We start from the raw sequence: 16292 nt of genomic DNA, 5'->3' as shown, positions 1-16292 counted from the left end.
ATATTTATTTCCATATCGCGTCGCATCACTGAAAAGGGTGTTCTATTATCTAAAGAATGATGCATGTTTTGTTTCCACATGTTATTATTCCACAGCTCAGTAACTCCCTTTGAAAGGCACGACATCTAGTTGAAAAGATGATCGCAAGGAGAAATTGCCATATCAACATCCTGTAGAAATGATGATCAGATGAGATCTTAGATCTCATACTGGTCATTTCCTGGGATCAGTTCATATCGACACGAGATCTTTAATCTTCATATACAGTATCTAATAAATATTTTCTACAGAATGTAGTCACGACGAAATCCCAGGTAATCATTTACACTAAAGCAGTGAGTTTCAATAGATACTTCCCTGGTTGAATTTACGTGACAGCCTCGTCATGCTCGTAGCTATAGGTTTAACCCTAATCTCATTGTGCTTTTTTCATCATTTTACTCCATGGGGGTATATCAGAACCCGGGGGGGGGCACTCAACATATTGTTCATGGTATACATGTGCCGCCCAGAGGCATCATGAATTTTCACCTTCGCAAATCCGTTCCAAGGCATATCATTTCTTAAAATCTGCCCCAACGCCAAAGAAACCCGTTCCGAGGCATCTATTTTTTTTTTTACTTTTCGCTGAGGGAATCCAATTTTTTCCCCATTTTGCGTCAATCTGCCCATATTTATCCCATTTTCACCCTCGCAAATCCGTTCCAAGGCATATCATTTTTTAAAATCTGCCCCAACGCCAAAGAAACCCGTTCCGAGGCATCTATTTTTTTTACTTTTCGCTCCGGGAAGTAAACAAAGCACAGTTTGCTGAACAAGGTCCCAAAGAACACATTTAAGAGCAGAAAAAGAATCAGGTTTTACTGCTAAATCCACATGTTTGCTGAAAGTAGTACTCAAAGTAACTTTTCAATTCATTTAGATAGTGATAAAGCTTCTCTTCTTTCTTTGCTTGTACAATGGAAATCTTTCTATTCATTGAAAAACAACAGTCACAATTCAGTAACAACTAGCTTTGAAGAGATGGAGACTCTTCCTTTTTTGGACTCATTTTTTGACATTCTTCAAGTCTTCATCCTAAAATAAGCATCTCACCTCTTCTAAGTTTTTGTCATGTGGACTCAGACAGTTTAATTTGGGCAGCTCATGAGCCAGTTTGTAAAGGAATTCCTCATCCCCTCCCGCCCTCCTAGAAAAAAATGATCGACAATTTTAACATTGAGCAATGGGATGCCATTATTGAATTCCTTGCTTTCCTCTCGGAAGTCATGAACCAGATCGGGGCTGCAAAGGTGAAGAGTTATGCCAACTGTGATATTGTGGAAGCAGTCTTGAAGACAATCAATCCCGGACTGAAGTTGAGATCTAATTTGGAGAATTATAGAGACCTCACCCTAGACACCCTCAAGACCATATTGAGGGCTCATCACCAGGAAAAGGACACCACCAAAAAGTTTCAGGAGCTGGTGAACATCACACAGGGGAAGATCGAGAGTGCTCAAAGCTTCAATATGAGGGCACTTGTTCTTCGACAAAGCATTATACAGGCTTCACATGAAAATGTGGAAGGGATTAAATATAATAAAGCATTCGTAAAGAACATGTTTCTTCACATGGTCATTACATGGCTGAACAATGACAGTGCATGTGAAGATCTGAAGCCACACCTCTACAGTGCAGGGCTTCAATGATACTACTTTTTCGTAGCTGGATTTCTCAAACAGAAAAGAGATAGTAACTCAAACAGAAAAGAGATAGTAACTCATACGGCAACCCCTTGGACCCCCAGCCTACGTAGATTCCCCCCCCCCCCCACTATCATCCCTAAAAGTGCTTGGAGAGATTATCAGTCACCATCATTGCTTTCAAGCCTACAGCAATGTGAATGGATAGCAAAGATGAAAAGGCAGCCTAATATCTGACAGCAAGCTTGAAAGGCAAAGCACTGTGACATGTAGTGGTCTAAGTGGTGAAGTAAGGCGAAACTGATCAGAATGCTTGGAAGGAGATTTGGTTCAAGCCAACAAGCAGAGGATTATCTATTACTGGAGTTGAGACATAGAAAACAAGGTCCACGAGAACCTCTGCAAGAACTTGGACAAGCCATCCATGAGCTATCAATTACAGCCTATCCAGAAATTCTGGCCATGGCACACGAGAGACTAGAAAAGAACCACTTAATTGATGCTGTAGAAAAATCAATCCACCCGAGAGGACATTCATCAAGCCCAAACATCCACCCTAAATGAAGCTGTGCAAGCTGCGCTCGAAACTGGGAGTTTCTAAAAGGCAAATTCAGATGCAAAGGAGAAGTGAACGTTACAGGTCTGGTCTACATACAAGAGGACTTAAACATGACCCAGATGCCCGTCTCTAACAGGCGGAAAACATGCTAACATAGTAAATGAAGTACATGCAGACTCTCACAGAACTGCTCCAGAAAATAGAAGCTAGCCAAGCAGGTGCAGGTAAAGCTCAGTCTCCCCCTCCATCTAGCCAGGTCGGCTCAGATTGTTCACAGTGGGTAGAAGGAAGAGTCTGCTATAGATATGGAGAAACTAGACATTTGTGTCGCCAACGCCCTCTGCTGAGAAGGAACAATTCACAGTCAGGAAGCATGGTGGGTGTATAGGTAAGTTTGTAATCGATGCAGAAGGTCATCGGGAGAGTCCATCGACTCTTCTTTCTTCGCTAGTACCATGTAGCGCTTTCTATTTATCAAAAAGCAACAGTTGCCATTCAGTAACAACTAGTATTGAAGAGTTGGAGACTCTTTCTTTTCTTCAAGACTCCATCTTACAAAAAGCATATCACCTCTTCTAGTTTTTGTCATGTGGACTGGGGCAGTTTAATTTGGGCAGCTCAAGAGCCAGTTTGCGTAGGATCTCCCCATTCCCTCCCTCCCCCCCCCCCCCCCCCCCGAAAAAAGAAGAAGAAAGATTGACAACTTCAACATCGAACAGTTGGATGCTGTCATTGAATTTATCGCTTTTATACTGGAAATTATCCTGGAAATTGTTGCACACATGGAGGACCCCCTCATTGACCTCAGAAGTCTTTTTGACTAGCAGCCGAGTTGGGGCAAATTAGAAGAAAGTGGCATGACAATGACATGACATGGCTTTTGGAGCTCTCACCAAGGGTGATGAGGAGACAGAAAGATCCTTCAGACCACTCAGGAGACCACTTCAGAAAAACAGACAACATCTATCAAGTGTCACCACCCTGTGGATTGAGTGCAAGGATGAAAATGGGTCTACTTACCATGCTCTCTGATGCCAGTGGATCAATAGTGGACTTACATTGACATAGCCCCATGTACTCAAAAGCGTGTGGTGGTTTGCTGTTTTTGTGCTGCTGCCTTGATACGACTCTGGTCTTCTTATTCTTGTTTAAGGTATGCTACCTGCATTCGCAAACAGCTGAACACTTGTGATGTTTTACCAGCTAATTTTACCTGCGGATGGCATGCAGAGTTGCAAACAGGTAAGCTTCATGATACCTGTTCAGTTGTGTTGTTTTAGACTGAGCAATAGACCCATATCTTCGACAACATCATGTGTGGTCATGCCTCACGTTAGTATCACTTCTGTGATTGTCCACTGGATCATTCCTTGTTGACTACCTTAACAATGGGCCTGACCAATCTTACCATGATTGTGCTGGTTGTGGTTGTGCTAACTCTGAATGGCCACTCTTCTACTTGCTATTAACTGAATCATCACTGGCGTTATGCTAGACAGCGCATTATGTACTCTATCTTGGACATAGAACCTTGTACTATGCTAACTGATGTACAGCCAGTTTTCAAATTCAGGTAACGGAGGATCCACATTTGTCATCTCTATCAGTATGCTTCCTGTTACCTTCTGGTGACATTGAGAGTAATCCAGGCCCAGGCACATCTTATGGGAGCCATGATACCACGCACAAGCATAACATTACCCTAACACTGGTGAATGTAAGGAGTATTAGAAAGAATTGTCCAGAGTTTCTCTCTTACATTACTGTATGCCAACCTGACATTGTCTTTTTTGGACTTTTTCAGAGGACATGGCTGACAAAGGGGTGGAATACTTGTGGCTGTTCATGCTTCACTCTCATCAGCAAGATGTATTGTCACTGAAATTTTTTGGCGAGAAAAGACATATCTTTCGGTTGCTCATTTGTTTCTCTCTCTAGAACCATCAATTGTTGTTTTTATTTGATATTTGTTACATTAGCGAAATGCCTGTTCAATGTTGGACTTTCAGCTTGGATTTTTAGCTTACGTGCATGGTGTTTCCTCATATAAGTTACTCTATCAAGTGGTGGATATGTTTCTCTTTGTCTCTGACAAATTACTAATTTGAGACTTTTTTGACCGTGGACTGGAGCTAGTTTTTTACAAGTTGGGGAATATTTCGTTTCTTTGGAGCAGTTCTTTACTTTATCTATGATTTTGCAGTTTTTGAAGCTGAATTAGCATTATTTTCATCATTTTTGACCTGGGAGACATTTCAAATACAAGGACCTTGACACTCATTAGATCTCCGAGTACCCTCCACAAGAGAGAGTCTACACACCTGTCACCAGGGAAATCCTAGCTCTACCAAAGCCTTCCCTATGCTCAACTACATAACAATAGTTTCCATTGTGACGTCATGGCAAATGGAAACCGGTTTGACCTACTGGGTGATGAGGTTTCCAAGAAGAAGAATAAGAATCCACCATCAAATTAAAGCAAGGCACAAAATTTTGCCTGCAGACTCGCCACAAAGACTACGATTTTGCCAGTGGTTTACTGATCAGTGTCACGCAGATGGCCAGTTCCTAAGCAATTTTGTCATTGGAGACGAAAGTAGCTTCTGGATGAACGGAAAGGATACGACACATAATGTTCGTTAGTATGCTCCTAAAGGTAATCAACTGCATTTAACTATGACGTCAATTTTCGTAGAGAAAAGCTGAATGTCTGGACTGGACTTTGTGGAAATGGTTTGTTCCTTGGGCCCTTCTTCTTTGAAAGCAACATGAACAGAAATGGATACATACAAATTTTAAATGAACATGTGATTCCTGAATTTATGGAAAATTTTCCTGTGCAACTAAGGGGTGTGTTCAGACACCTATGGTGGGCACAGGATGGCGCACCAGCCCATCGACTAGTTGCAGTAAGAAACAGATTGGCTGAGGTATTTGGAAATCGGGTGAATGCCGTATATCATGATGTGGAGTGGCCATCACAATCTCTGGATCTGACTTGTTGTGACTCTTTTCTTTGGGGTTATCTTAGCCCGACCAGACGATGTTACTACGCTATGCGAAAACAGCGTCTGACGAGCGAGGCATGCAGCCTCAAAGTGAGGAACCTCAACACAACTACAAAACTTAGGAAAATGTATACTTTTCTTCTTTAAACAGAATACTTTACTCACGTTAAATGCATGTTTCTATTACAGAAGAATAGTTCGCCACACTGGGTCCATGGAGACCACTTGCAATACGTCCGTGGAACAAACAAATGACACTTTCTGGCGCAATTCCTGACCGTCGGGGTTCGTCGTTGCAGGATTCAAAATGGCGCCTTGACCTCTGCCAATTATATGCATGCGTGACCGGAAGTGCTCCAGAGCGAGCGTGCGGCGTGTGCGTTGAAAGTGTCGAACAAACCTTGGCGTCTGCTACAAATAACCGTGGTATGGAGCTCAATGCTCCTCGCCCGACCAGACACCAGTCGCCATCAAGCCCTGTACAGTTTATAGCTGTATACTAGTAACCGTGCTTCGCATTGCGTCTGCATGGTGGTTGAAAGCAGGATGACAGAGTCAGCAGTTACCATGCTCCATGCCATGCCCCACGCCGTGCAACTTTGCATTTCATGTAAAAACGCATTCACGCCCAAAAATTGTGGTTTTTATAGACATAGAGTGACAGCAGTAGCGTCCCCACGGACGTTTACTGCTGTCTATCGAAAGCCGCAACATTATCATCGGAACGCTTTCATTTGCAGGTCATGCTACAAGTTCCTGATCTCCAAAACGCGCCCTGTGAAACTTGCTAAGGCAGGGAGCAAACGGGGTCATCTGAGGACATTGAAAACTCCAAAGCCACATGGTAAGGATAAATATCACGGAGAGATCTTATGCGTGCGTGCGCTGCTTGAGTGTAGCAGCACGGTTGACAGCGCGACCTTTTGAAAGGGCATTCACATCACGTGACCACCCGATATCTAAACTTGGCCTGGCGTGAAAGATTGTGTACCGTGTGGACAAGCTGGATATGATGATCAATTTCGGTAAGTTTCATAACGTACATTTGAATACTGATAGCATAGATATAGAGTCTCATTATTGAAGAGTATATTAGATGAGTTTGAGGTGACAAAAATGATCTTAATTATCAAAATTCAAAGCTATCGGAATCCGATTACGTCGCTCTCCTAGTGGTTGGTGGTCCCGCTCATACAGCCCTGTCACAACGTACCATGTACAGCGACTGGGCTGTGTATAGTTAGGGTTATCTCAAGAGCAAAGTGTTCATTACCCCTCCACCTGACATTGCAACTCTGAGACAAAGAATCACTGATGAGTTTGAAGCTCTACGCCACCAAGCCCCAATGATTCGCAGGGCTGTGCGATAGATGAGAAAAGAGCTAATCTCTGTGTGGAAAGGAATGGTGGCCATGTTGAGGGGCATGGGATGTTGAAAAGAGATATCCGAAAGAAGACAATGGTAAGTTGAGATTACTAATTTCATTATTCCATTTGTTAAGTTAATTTCTAACAAGAAGAATTGATTCTTGCAGTGTCTAAACTTGGTCCCAAGTCCAATTTGACCCTTGTCCAAAAAGAACGATTACACAGCCATCCATGACCGTTTATGAATAAATAAGATATCATTGGAAAGAGATATGTGGTTTTAAGATGTTGCTACTCAGTTTCATGTAAAGTTAACACAATCTTCACAAATTTAAAATCATATCTTGTTGCGTTTTTTTTTTTTTTTTTAATATGCACTGTATAATGCACTGGCTCACAATCAACCAGGACATCGAGGAGATTGTTAGTCAGTGTTCTACATGCCAGAAGCAAAAGCCTTCGAAGAGCCATGAACCACTCATCACACATCAACTCCATACACGTCCATGGCAGATCCTCAGACACAATCTCTTCCATTTTGATGGTCATGATTATTTGATCACTGCCGATTGATCACTTTGTGTCCAAGATGCTACTGAACTGTTTAAGTCTAGCAGTTATAACGAAACCCAGGAAATCCTCCCAGAACAGGGCGGCAGTACCTGAGAAGAAGATAAGTAACAATGGCCCACACTATGACTCAGCAGCATACAAAATATTTGCCAATGAGTGGGGTTGCGTTCATATTACTTCATCACCTAAATACCTGTGCTAAGATGGGTTTATCGAACCACTATCCAAACTGTGAAGCAGATGATGATGAAGGCCAAGGTGAGTGGACAGAGCATGATCAGCATGGCCCTGCTCAGCCTGAGGACAACCCCTGTGAGCAGCGACATCCTGAACCCAGCTGAGCTGCTGAGTGGAAGGAAGGAAGGCAAGGGTAATCTGCCCATTGTCATATGTAACCAGAACCCAACAAAGGAACAAATTTACTGTGGCACGCTCAAATGTCAAGAACAACAGAGGTTCTGCCCCATTCGACATGCCAATGAGCTAATATCACTAACACCAGGACAAGTGGTTCAGTTAGTACTTGACCAGCAAACTGGCCTGTGGAATCCCGCAAGTGTCAAGAAGAGGCAAGAAGTGGCAAGAAGTGGCGATCATATATCATGGACACCAAATGGTCGCGAGCTGTGCCGAAACCGCTGCCACCTACACAACAATGAGACAGTGAGATCAGTGATTGGACAGCAAGTCACATTTGAAAACGATGTGCACTATCGCAGCACACCACATACTACTGAAGCATCAAACACCAGCGAACAAAATGACCAACTTGCAAACACTCACACCACTACAAGATCAGGAAGAGTGGTCAGACCACCAACTCACCAAAATTGATTTTATAGAATACTTGTGAAAGTGGACTAAAAGCACATATAGGTGGTTTCGGGACCGACATGTAATATATTACTCATACTGACAACAATACAAAATTGCAGTTGTGCTCCATAAAGTACACTTTGTGGCGCAGGCATTGAAAAAAGACAAATCTGTGGCTGTTATACAATACAGATGCCATCGTTTAAAATTTTACAAGAGGAAAAAAAAAATGTAACAAAGGAGAGTGCTGCAGTATTTAAACTGATCTTTGTCAGACCTCATTTTAGAGTGAGCTACAGAAGACACTGGATTTGGGACCGGGACCAGGTTCTCAGCTATGTTGGTTCACATGCTTAACTCTTTGAAGACTACACCATTACCACATGACTTTTCACAACTGCTGTACGTCCTACCAGTGACCTGATCATTTACCATTTTGCCTGTCTTCGGCAAGCTTAATGCCTTTTCCTGGAAACCAGCTCATCTTCTCAGTTGAAGATCATACTTTGGTCAGACCAATGGGTCCACTGGTAACCAACCAGTCTCCCTCTGGGCACAAGGTTGCCCATTCATCATCTGTAGGTGTCCTAGCTCCCACATGGACAAACTCCAGTAGTTGAATCTAATCACAGTCCTGGACGCAGGTATCTGTAGAGACTCGGTCACCTGCAAGGTATGCAATGATGTAATGACAAGAAACATAATGCTCCTAAACACAAAATTGCTTGATCAGATTGAGAGTACATATGGCTGGTTACACTCGCCTTAAGGTACAAAATTGTAAATAAAGGAATAACTGAATGGGCGATATTATGTGACATAATTTAGACAAAGTTGATTGTGAAAACATGGTTGTTTTGACCACATTACCAAATATGTCATCAATCACACCATGACCATCAAGAAATATCAATTCTCTACTAGACTCGTGAACTGGTAGACGGTAGACTTAAAGGGGAAGGCTAGTAACTGATCAGTGGGAATCAGTCGAAATGCTGGGAGATGATTGTTCCAATCCTTATGGGATTCATTCAAGAGTTCATTGTATATCTATTGTTGTGTGAAAATGATTTGCTTCAGAACGGTCTCATATTCAAATAATGTGCAGTTTAATGCTTCCAGGTTAGCGTCCCTGGTCAGTGACGGAGCATTAATCTGCACATTACTTGAATACGAGACCGTTCTGAAGCAAATCATTTTCACACAACAATAGATATACAATGAACTCTTGAATGAATCCCAGAAGGATTGGAACAATCATCTCCCAGCATTTCCACTGATTCCCACTGATCAGTTACTAGCCTTCCCCTTTAATGACATCATAAACACCACAGATTGTGCAACTGTACTAAAAAAAGTCTTTCTAAATACATTCCACACTAGCTCATACCGTGAATCTACCCAGTCACAATTGCACCGGGAAGAATTTATTCCACTCTTTTTCATTTTACTCATTATTATTATAATACTGTATACGCCATATATTTCGCGAGTCTAAATTTTTGCGAATCGGGACTTCCCGACAATTTCGCGAGTGGTTAAATTCGCGATCGTGGAGGCCTGTATTGAACAGAGAAGTGTACACGCGTACGTCACATTCACATCGGGATCAGAGTTGATATTTTCGCGTGTCTTTCATTTCGCAAATAGCACCTGACTGGCGAAATTCGCGAAAATAAAACCCTCGCGAAATATTCGGTGTATACAGTAACTGAATTATCTTGGATGCTCTCAAACTGAACTAACTTTTTAGCAAACTAATCCTTCTTAACCTGTTGAGGACAGGCTGATTTTGCAACACCACTCATTTCCCATAGACACATGCTCGAGTAAACACGGGACTCGTCTTCAATGGGTTAAAATCAGTAGGTGCATATCTTTTACCTCTCAGTGTTCTGACATCATTCAGGCACTTGTCAGCATATGTGACCATTGCCTCAGTTTGCGTTTCCCTTCAGCGGCAAACAATCACTCGTCCACCCCAGGTGCAGCCGGCCACAATGCTGGGCATAACCGGGTGCCAAGCCACGTCGGTGCAGGCACTGCCGTCCTTGCCAAGACCAAGCTCCCGGATCAGGGCGGTGGTGGTGTAGTTGTAGAGATAGAGCTTGCCGTCGGCACTGCCGCTGGCCACCATGCTGCCATCTGGCGAAAAGTCACAGCCGATGCTGTATCCCTCAATCTGTAGAGAGGGAAGAAGGGAGATGAAGTGAGGAGGGAAATGAGGAAGGGAGATGAAACAAGGAAGTGAATGAGGAAGGAAGAAAATATGATGAGAATGAGAGAATATGAAGATGATGTGTGAATGGATAAGGGAAAAAAAGAGAATGAAAGACAGGTAATGAGGGAAGGAGGAGAAAATGAGGAAGAGGAATAAGGAAAGGAATAAGGTAGGAATGCAGAATAAAGATAGGAGAGGAGGAGCAAGGAAAGGAGGGGATATATGGATGAGAAAGAGGGAATGTGGAAGGGAAAAGAAAAGAGCATCAGAGGGAGGAAATGAAGACAGGGAGGAAGGAAGGAATGACAAAGTGAGATGAAACAAGGACAGGAGGGACAGAATGAGGAAGGAAGGAGAAATAAGGGAGGGAGGGAATGAACATGGGACAAGAAATGAGAGTGATAGGTAGTTTTACTCTGCAGTCAAGAACCGAGAAGTTACCCTGCTGCTCACATTCAATGCAATGTGTCCATAAGCTCATCCTACTCCAAAACATACTTTCTCACTACCTCTCGAAACATACCGTACTGTGAAAGTGGAAATTTTCGTGGTGTTAAAATTTTCACACATATCTCGCAACCAGAAGTTAGAGTCTAAAGAAGACCCTAGAAATAGAAGAGGGTCTAACATGAAACAAGTCGAGCCCCCAGCGAGAGGGCCTTTGGGGATCAACTTGAATTTCTGAAACTTGCACCTTCTGAATTATTAATTTTGTTGGTAGTATGTGGTAGCAACAATCACAACATATCAGCAAAGCACCACCCCCCAAAACAAACAAACAAACAAACACACAAACAACAAACAAACAAACAACCATGCACATGTTTTGCACTAATGGCTGATGGGGTATTAAGCAGTTTCATTGTTTGAAGTGACTAACTGAACTATTCAGTAGGATTGGTGTCAGGACCAAGCTCTCTACCTGTCATGAATAATAATCACAATCGCAGATCTCAAAGGCCCATGCACTGACACGCTCAGCTTGGCTCTCTAGCTCTTTGCTCATGACTGTTAGCTCTATCAACAGCCTGAGGGTCTTTTATTTCTCAAAAAATTAATTTAAGCTTTTATCATCCTTTTATCACTCCCAAGCTGACAGACCTGATGCCCCTCAAAACGCTGGTACTTGTTGAGTCGGTAAGGCTTCTTGGTGGAGAAGAGTGCCAGGTAGTTGGCGTTGGACTGTGCCATGAAGACGCCCTCTGTTGGATGAACCTTGAAAGATGTGCAGGTGTACTTCTCCTGGAGTCAAAAGATAAAGAAATATGCCAAAACTTCAGCAGGGTCAAAATGATATTTTTTACTAGTGGTTGAACAGCATTGTCACTCAGTTCATCCTACTACCATTTACCTATCAAGCATAAACAAACAGAAACCATGTATCTAGACAGTTTATCTTACTTCTTGTGAAACTATATATAGTTTTGTGTAGAGTGACTGTGCAGGGTTAAAACTTTGAATAGTTTGTGATGTGATAATAGATCTACCTGTATTCATGTTTGTTTACACAAATTGTGCATTTGCATTTTTTTTTTTAATATTCAACAAGGGCATGTGGTTTTTGCCTGCACAGAGCATGCCTGTCAGAGACCAAAACTACAGGTAGTTTCATGTCACTAAAACTATAGGTAGTCTTGTTTGTAGTGTGACCACGTGCTCAAACTTCTGGCAGTTATCAAGAAGCAAACTGGACATGTAATTTCACATAGTGGACATACATATTGTGGATACTATATTTTTATCATTTTGCATGGAGACTCACATGATACAACTGATTAGAGACAAGAGCTCCTGTGTCGGTGTCCCACACCATAATGGTTCTGTCGGCCGAGTCCTGGCTCACTGTGTCACAAGAAGCGACAAACTCTGCCCCCTGGTTTATAAACTCTACGGAGAGGATCTGGCCCAGCTTACCACTGTACTGATGAGCTATCTAAATATGCAACAAGAAGAGAGAAGGAAGTGAAAGACCACATAAACATTCAAAATCCCTGCTTGCATAGAAGTATGATGTGCTCGGCGATTTCAGCAGCATCTTTATGTAATTGATGTATAAAAATTATTTATTTTGATCTCATACCATTTGAGGTCATCTCTTCAAATAATCTGATTAACACTGAACTGTTGAACAACATAAGAGAAATCAAGGGAATCATTAATACTTGGTGTTGGATAAGACTTCCTTTTACCAGGAGTTACAATGTACATTGTATTCGCTAGACCTGTACATAAGACATTACAACATTATTAGTCAAAGCACTAGCACTTTAACAATTTTCAATGCATTTTACGCAAGAAATGTAAAAGTCTGAAATGTAAACAAGAAATGCAAGTAATGACTTTCAGTTCTTGTTTACATGATGTACTCGCTGACAGATGATTTGCAGCACTTAAAAAACACTCCAGAAATAGGAAAAAAAGTGTAATTTCTATACCTTTCCTGTCCTGGTGTCCCAGTTGAAGATGGTCGAGTTGTAAGTTCCACTGATGAACATCTGAGGATCAGCAGGGTTCCACCTCACACAAGTGACATAGGATGAATGGTCAAATACTTGGAAACTTGTGCCTGCAAAAGAGACATACAGAAATATGACTCTCATGCATACACAATATGTGATTACCCATCCATGAAATGTTACCAATGAACAAATTCATTTATAAAACAAAACCTCACAAATCCTGAAAAAGATGATATTCAAATTTAGTTGTCCTCATATTACTATCATGGAGATCAAAATGATTCGGTAACTACATGGAGGGATTTGCTTCCAGTGTTTGTTTGGTTGCATTTTATTAATGTACCGGTAATTAATTTTGCACAAAAAAAAAAGAAAAAAGATAGCTTGTTCATTGTAAAAATAGAAATGCCAACTTGAGTATCATTTTTTCAGACAAATTTTCAGTTTTCAAACAGATTGGAATTTTGTACAGAGATTAGAATCAGAGCACTAGCATTAGTACAAAGTGTAGCAACAACGATGTACAGAACTATTAGCATAACTACCGCATATTTCTTGCATGCATGCAAATAAAGTGGCCAATCAAAAATAAACATCTTTTTCAGTTGTATCCTTAACTCACTTCTGTTCAAATTAATGAAAATGATGCCACAGCAGTTGTGTATCAAAATGAGATCTCATTTGATTTTTTTTTTGGAGCAAATCTTACCACTTTGTGCATCAGTCAGCCGAGCAGTCTTGTCGAAGCCACAGCTCAAGATTGACCTGCCATCTGTGCTCCACTGCGCATCTTTCACTGCTCCCTGATGACAGTGCAGTGTCTGAACACACTTTTCAGACAAATAGTCCCACAACCTAACAGTCTTGTCCATCGAAGCAGAGAGCATGAGGTGACTGTACTTTGGGATGTTCCATTGAACGCGGGTGACAGGTCCACTACGGGAGCTAAAACCAAGAAGAACATGCCTTGGAGGTTTGTTGGATATGTTTGCTCTAGCAGCCTGACAGGTGATATGGTCATTGACTTCAAACAGATCACCACTGGCCCTTGCCACTCCACCTTCTGTGATTCCACTCTCCTGTCCTTCCATATGCGCTCTGAGTCTTTTAGGAACATATGGATTCAAATTCATGACCTCTTTCTTTCGTTTCACTGGCCTAGTATGATCTGCTGGAGCATAACCACCAACTGTCCTGTGCTCAGCCTGCTGGCTTCCACATGTCTGGAACTGAACACCCTGTTCTCTGCCGGCTGCATGAAGATGCCGATTACTGTGACTTAGGTCATGGGTCAAGTGGGAGCTTTGATTGACCAGCGAGTGGTGTTGTGATTGGTGCGGCTGCAGATGCCTCTTTGAATCAAAGTTTGTAGGTACAGCTGCCATATTATCCCCATGATTTCCTCGCCGATGATATTTCTCTCTGTATTTCTGCTTCTTTACACATGTATTACCATAGATATTGCTATTCACTGGATCTGCTGTCTTGGGTGTTTGTAGATGCAGAAATGTTCCATACCCCCTTGAAGAAGGAATCAAGTCAGCATTTGTGGCCTTGGAATGCAGATTTTGATGAGGTTTTTCCCTGACCAAATTCTCTGCTGGCTTTGGTTGTCTTGGGTTCCTCACAATGCTTTTTTGCCTGAAATATAAAATTTAAATTGTTATCATGATAGCACTCTTATAAGATTATGAAGGCATTCATAACATCCAAACACTATTCTGAGTACCACTAATAATGTGCAATCTACTACAAATGCATGCACTGCGGTATTCTTTGCAATATTCCGTTAGACCCCACACAGAAATTCATAAGTTTACGTGATGTCTGTCAAAACAATCGCACAATGACAATCTCTACGCATTCTCCGCCACCATATTATTATAAAATTTATAACATTTTCTTACACTATTCCCTTCCATCTCCTTGAATGTGGTGTTTTGACCAACTATCAGCTCTGTCCCTCCTTGACATCGATTTAATTAGCCTTTTGCAAGTTTAAGTAACCAAACATTCACTGCACAATTCAGCTACAGATAGTATAGTCAGCTGGAATGAGTACTGTAGCGAGATTTCACGGTGTCCTCAACCCCCGCTGGCTAAGTTGTTTCACAGAATTAATCAAGTATATTGTGCCTTCAGACTCATCACCCAGTTCACTATTCACAAGTTCGCTATACAACATGTTTGTACGAGTTTACAACAGAAAAAGCGAAAAACTAAATCAGGAAAAAGGTAGGGCCTACATAATACTGTGAAATACGCATTTTTCAAACAGAAGGAGAACAAATGCTGATAGAATAAACTCTTATCTTTTTATCAAACCCACTTTACTGGGCATTTTAACACAAAGAAACTAATTTAGGCCACTAAAGCAGGCACTCTTGTCTTCATTTTGGGAACCTGGTATACATTACGTTACAGGTTCCCGTTGCTCGTATGGGAACAAGGAACGAGTTAATTAATTTAAATCTCATAGACCTCTAACATCGATGAACATAGACTAGGGACCCTAATTCCGTAATTGTAGGGAGTACAGGACTGAGTACATTTCTACAACAAGCTATAACTTAAAGGGGATGGCTAGTAACTGATCAGTGGGAATCAGTAGGAATGCATGCTGGAGGGTGATTGTTCCAATCCTTGTGGGATTAATTTAAGAGTACATTATATACCTATTGTTGTGTGAAAATTATTTGTTTCAGAACGGTCTCATATTCAAGTAATGTGCAGATCAATGCCCCGTCACTGACCAGGCACGCTAACCTGGAAACATTAAACTGCATATTACTATGAGACCATTCTGAAGCAAATAATTTTCACACAACAATAAGTATATAATGTACTCTTAAATGAATCCCACAAGGATTGGAACAATCACCCTCCAGCATTTCCACTGATTCCCACTGATCAGTTACTAGCCATCCCCTTTAAATCAGTAACTCTCATCTGACCTCAATCTAACGACAACGAATGTGTACTGTCGTCAGAGCCACACGTTTTACACAGCGCGACACAGACAGGCACACAACCGTCATCATAGCCTACCCATCACGATGCTGTTCTCCATCACCATGTCCATCCTCTCCTCCTGAATCTGAGCTGGCGTAACTTTGAATGGCATCCATCATTGACTTCACTATGAAATTCAATCAACTATCGCAAAAGGAGAGTTTTTGTGAACACTATCACACAGCTGATTCAGCAGCAGCAGTGCCAGTATACAGTAGACCGTACCGTAAGTCGAGCGTTCCTATCGCACTGGCGGCGGGTTCGCAGCAGACGTCGGTACAGTTCGCGTTCTGTGATTGTAACGCACAACGTTAGGTTGTAATGTCTAAACGGGAAACTAGTCTGTATTCCATACACGAAACACTTCTTGCATATCTTTGTGCAGGGCATTAATTATTTACACCAGTTTAACTGATATGTTGCTGTGGTACTTCACCCTAATCCTCCAACATATTATCATTGAAAATAAAAAGTCTGTCTATCTAGATTCATTTATCATTCTGGATATATTATAGAATGAGGTCGTAATCAATTGTTTGACTAGAAGTACGATTTTACCAAAGACTAGAGTAAATTAGCCTGCATTCCAGA

At 41.7% G+C, this 16292-nt stretch overlaps 1 protein-coding gene across 1 annotated transcript; it reads right to left on the bottom strand.

Moving 5' to 3' along the window:
- Positions 1-9963: 9963 nt before the first annotated feature.
- Positions 9964-15817, bottom strand: LOC139708143 (WD repeat-containing protein 25-like). The gene is made up of 6 exons (XM_071620123.1): positions 15738-15817; positions 13399-14330; positions 12666-12796; positions 11993-12163; positions 11332-11472; positions 9964-10191 (listed from the first exon to the last, which is right to left on the bottom strand). Exons 1-6 carry the CDS (start codon positions 15815-15817, stop codon positions 9964-9966), a joined length of 1683 nt encoding a protein of 560 aa, XP_071476224.1.
- Positions 15818-16292: the final 475 nt, after the last annotated feature.

Source organism: Diadema antillarum, unplaced genomic scaffold, assembly GCF_040938485.1.
Source record: "Diadema antillarum isolate AM-2024a unplaced genomic scaffold, OU_Dant_1.0 scf00000036, whole genome shotgun sequence".
In the NCBI taxonomy this organism is placed as follows: domain Eukaryota; kingdom Metazoa; phylum Echinodermata; class Echinoidea; order Diadematoida; family Diadematidae; genus Diadema; species Diadema antillarum.
This window is presented reverse-complemented; position numbering and strand designations above follow the sequence as displayed.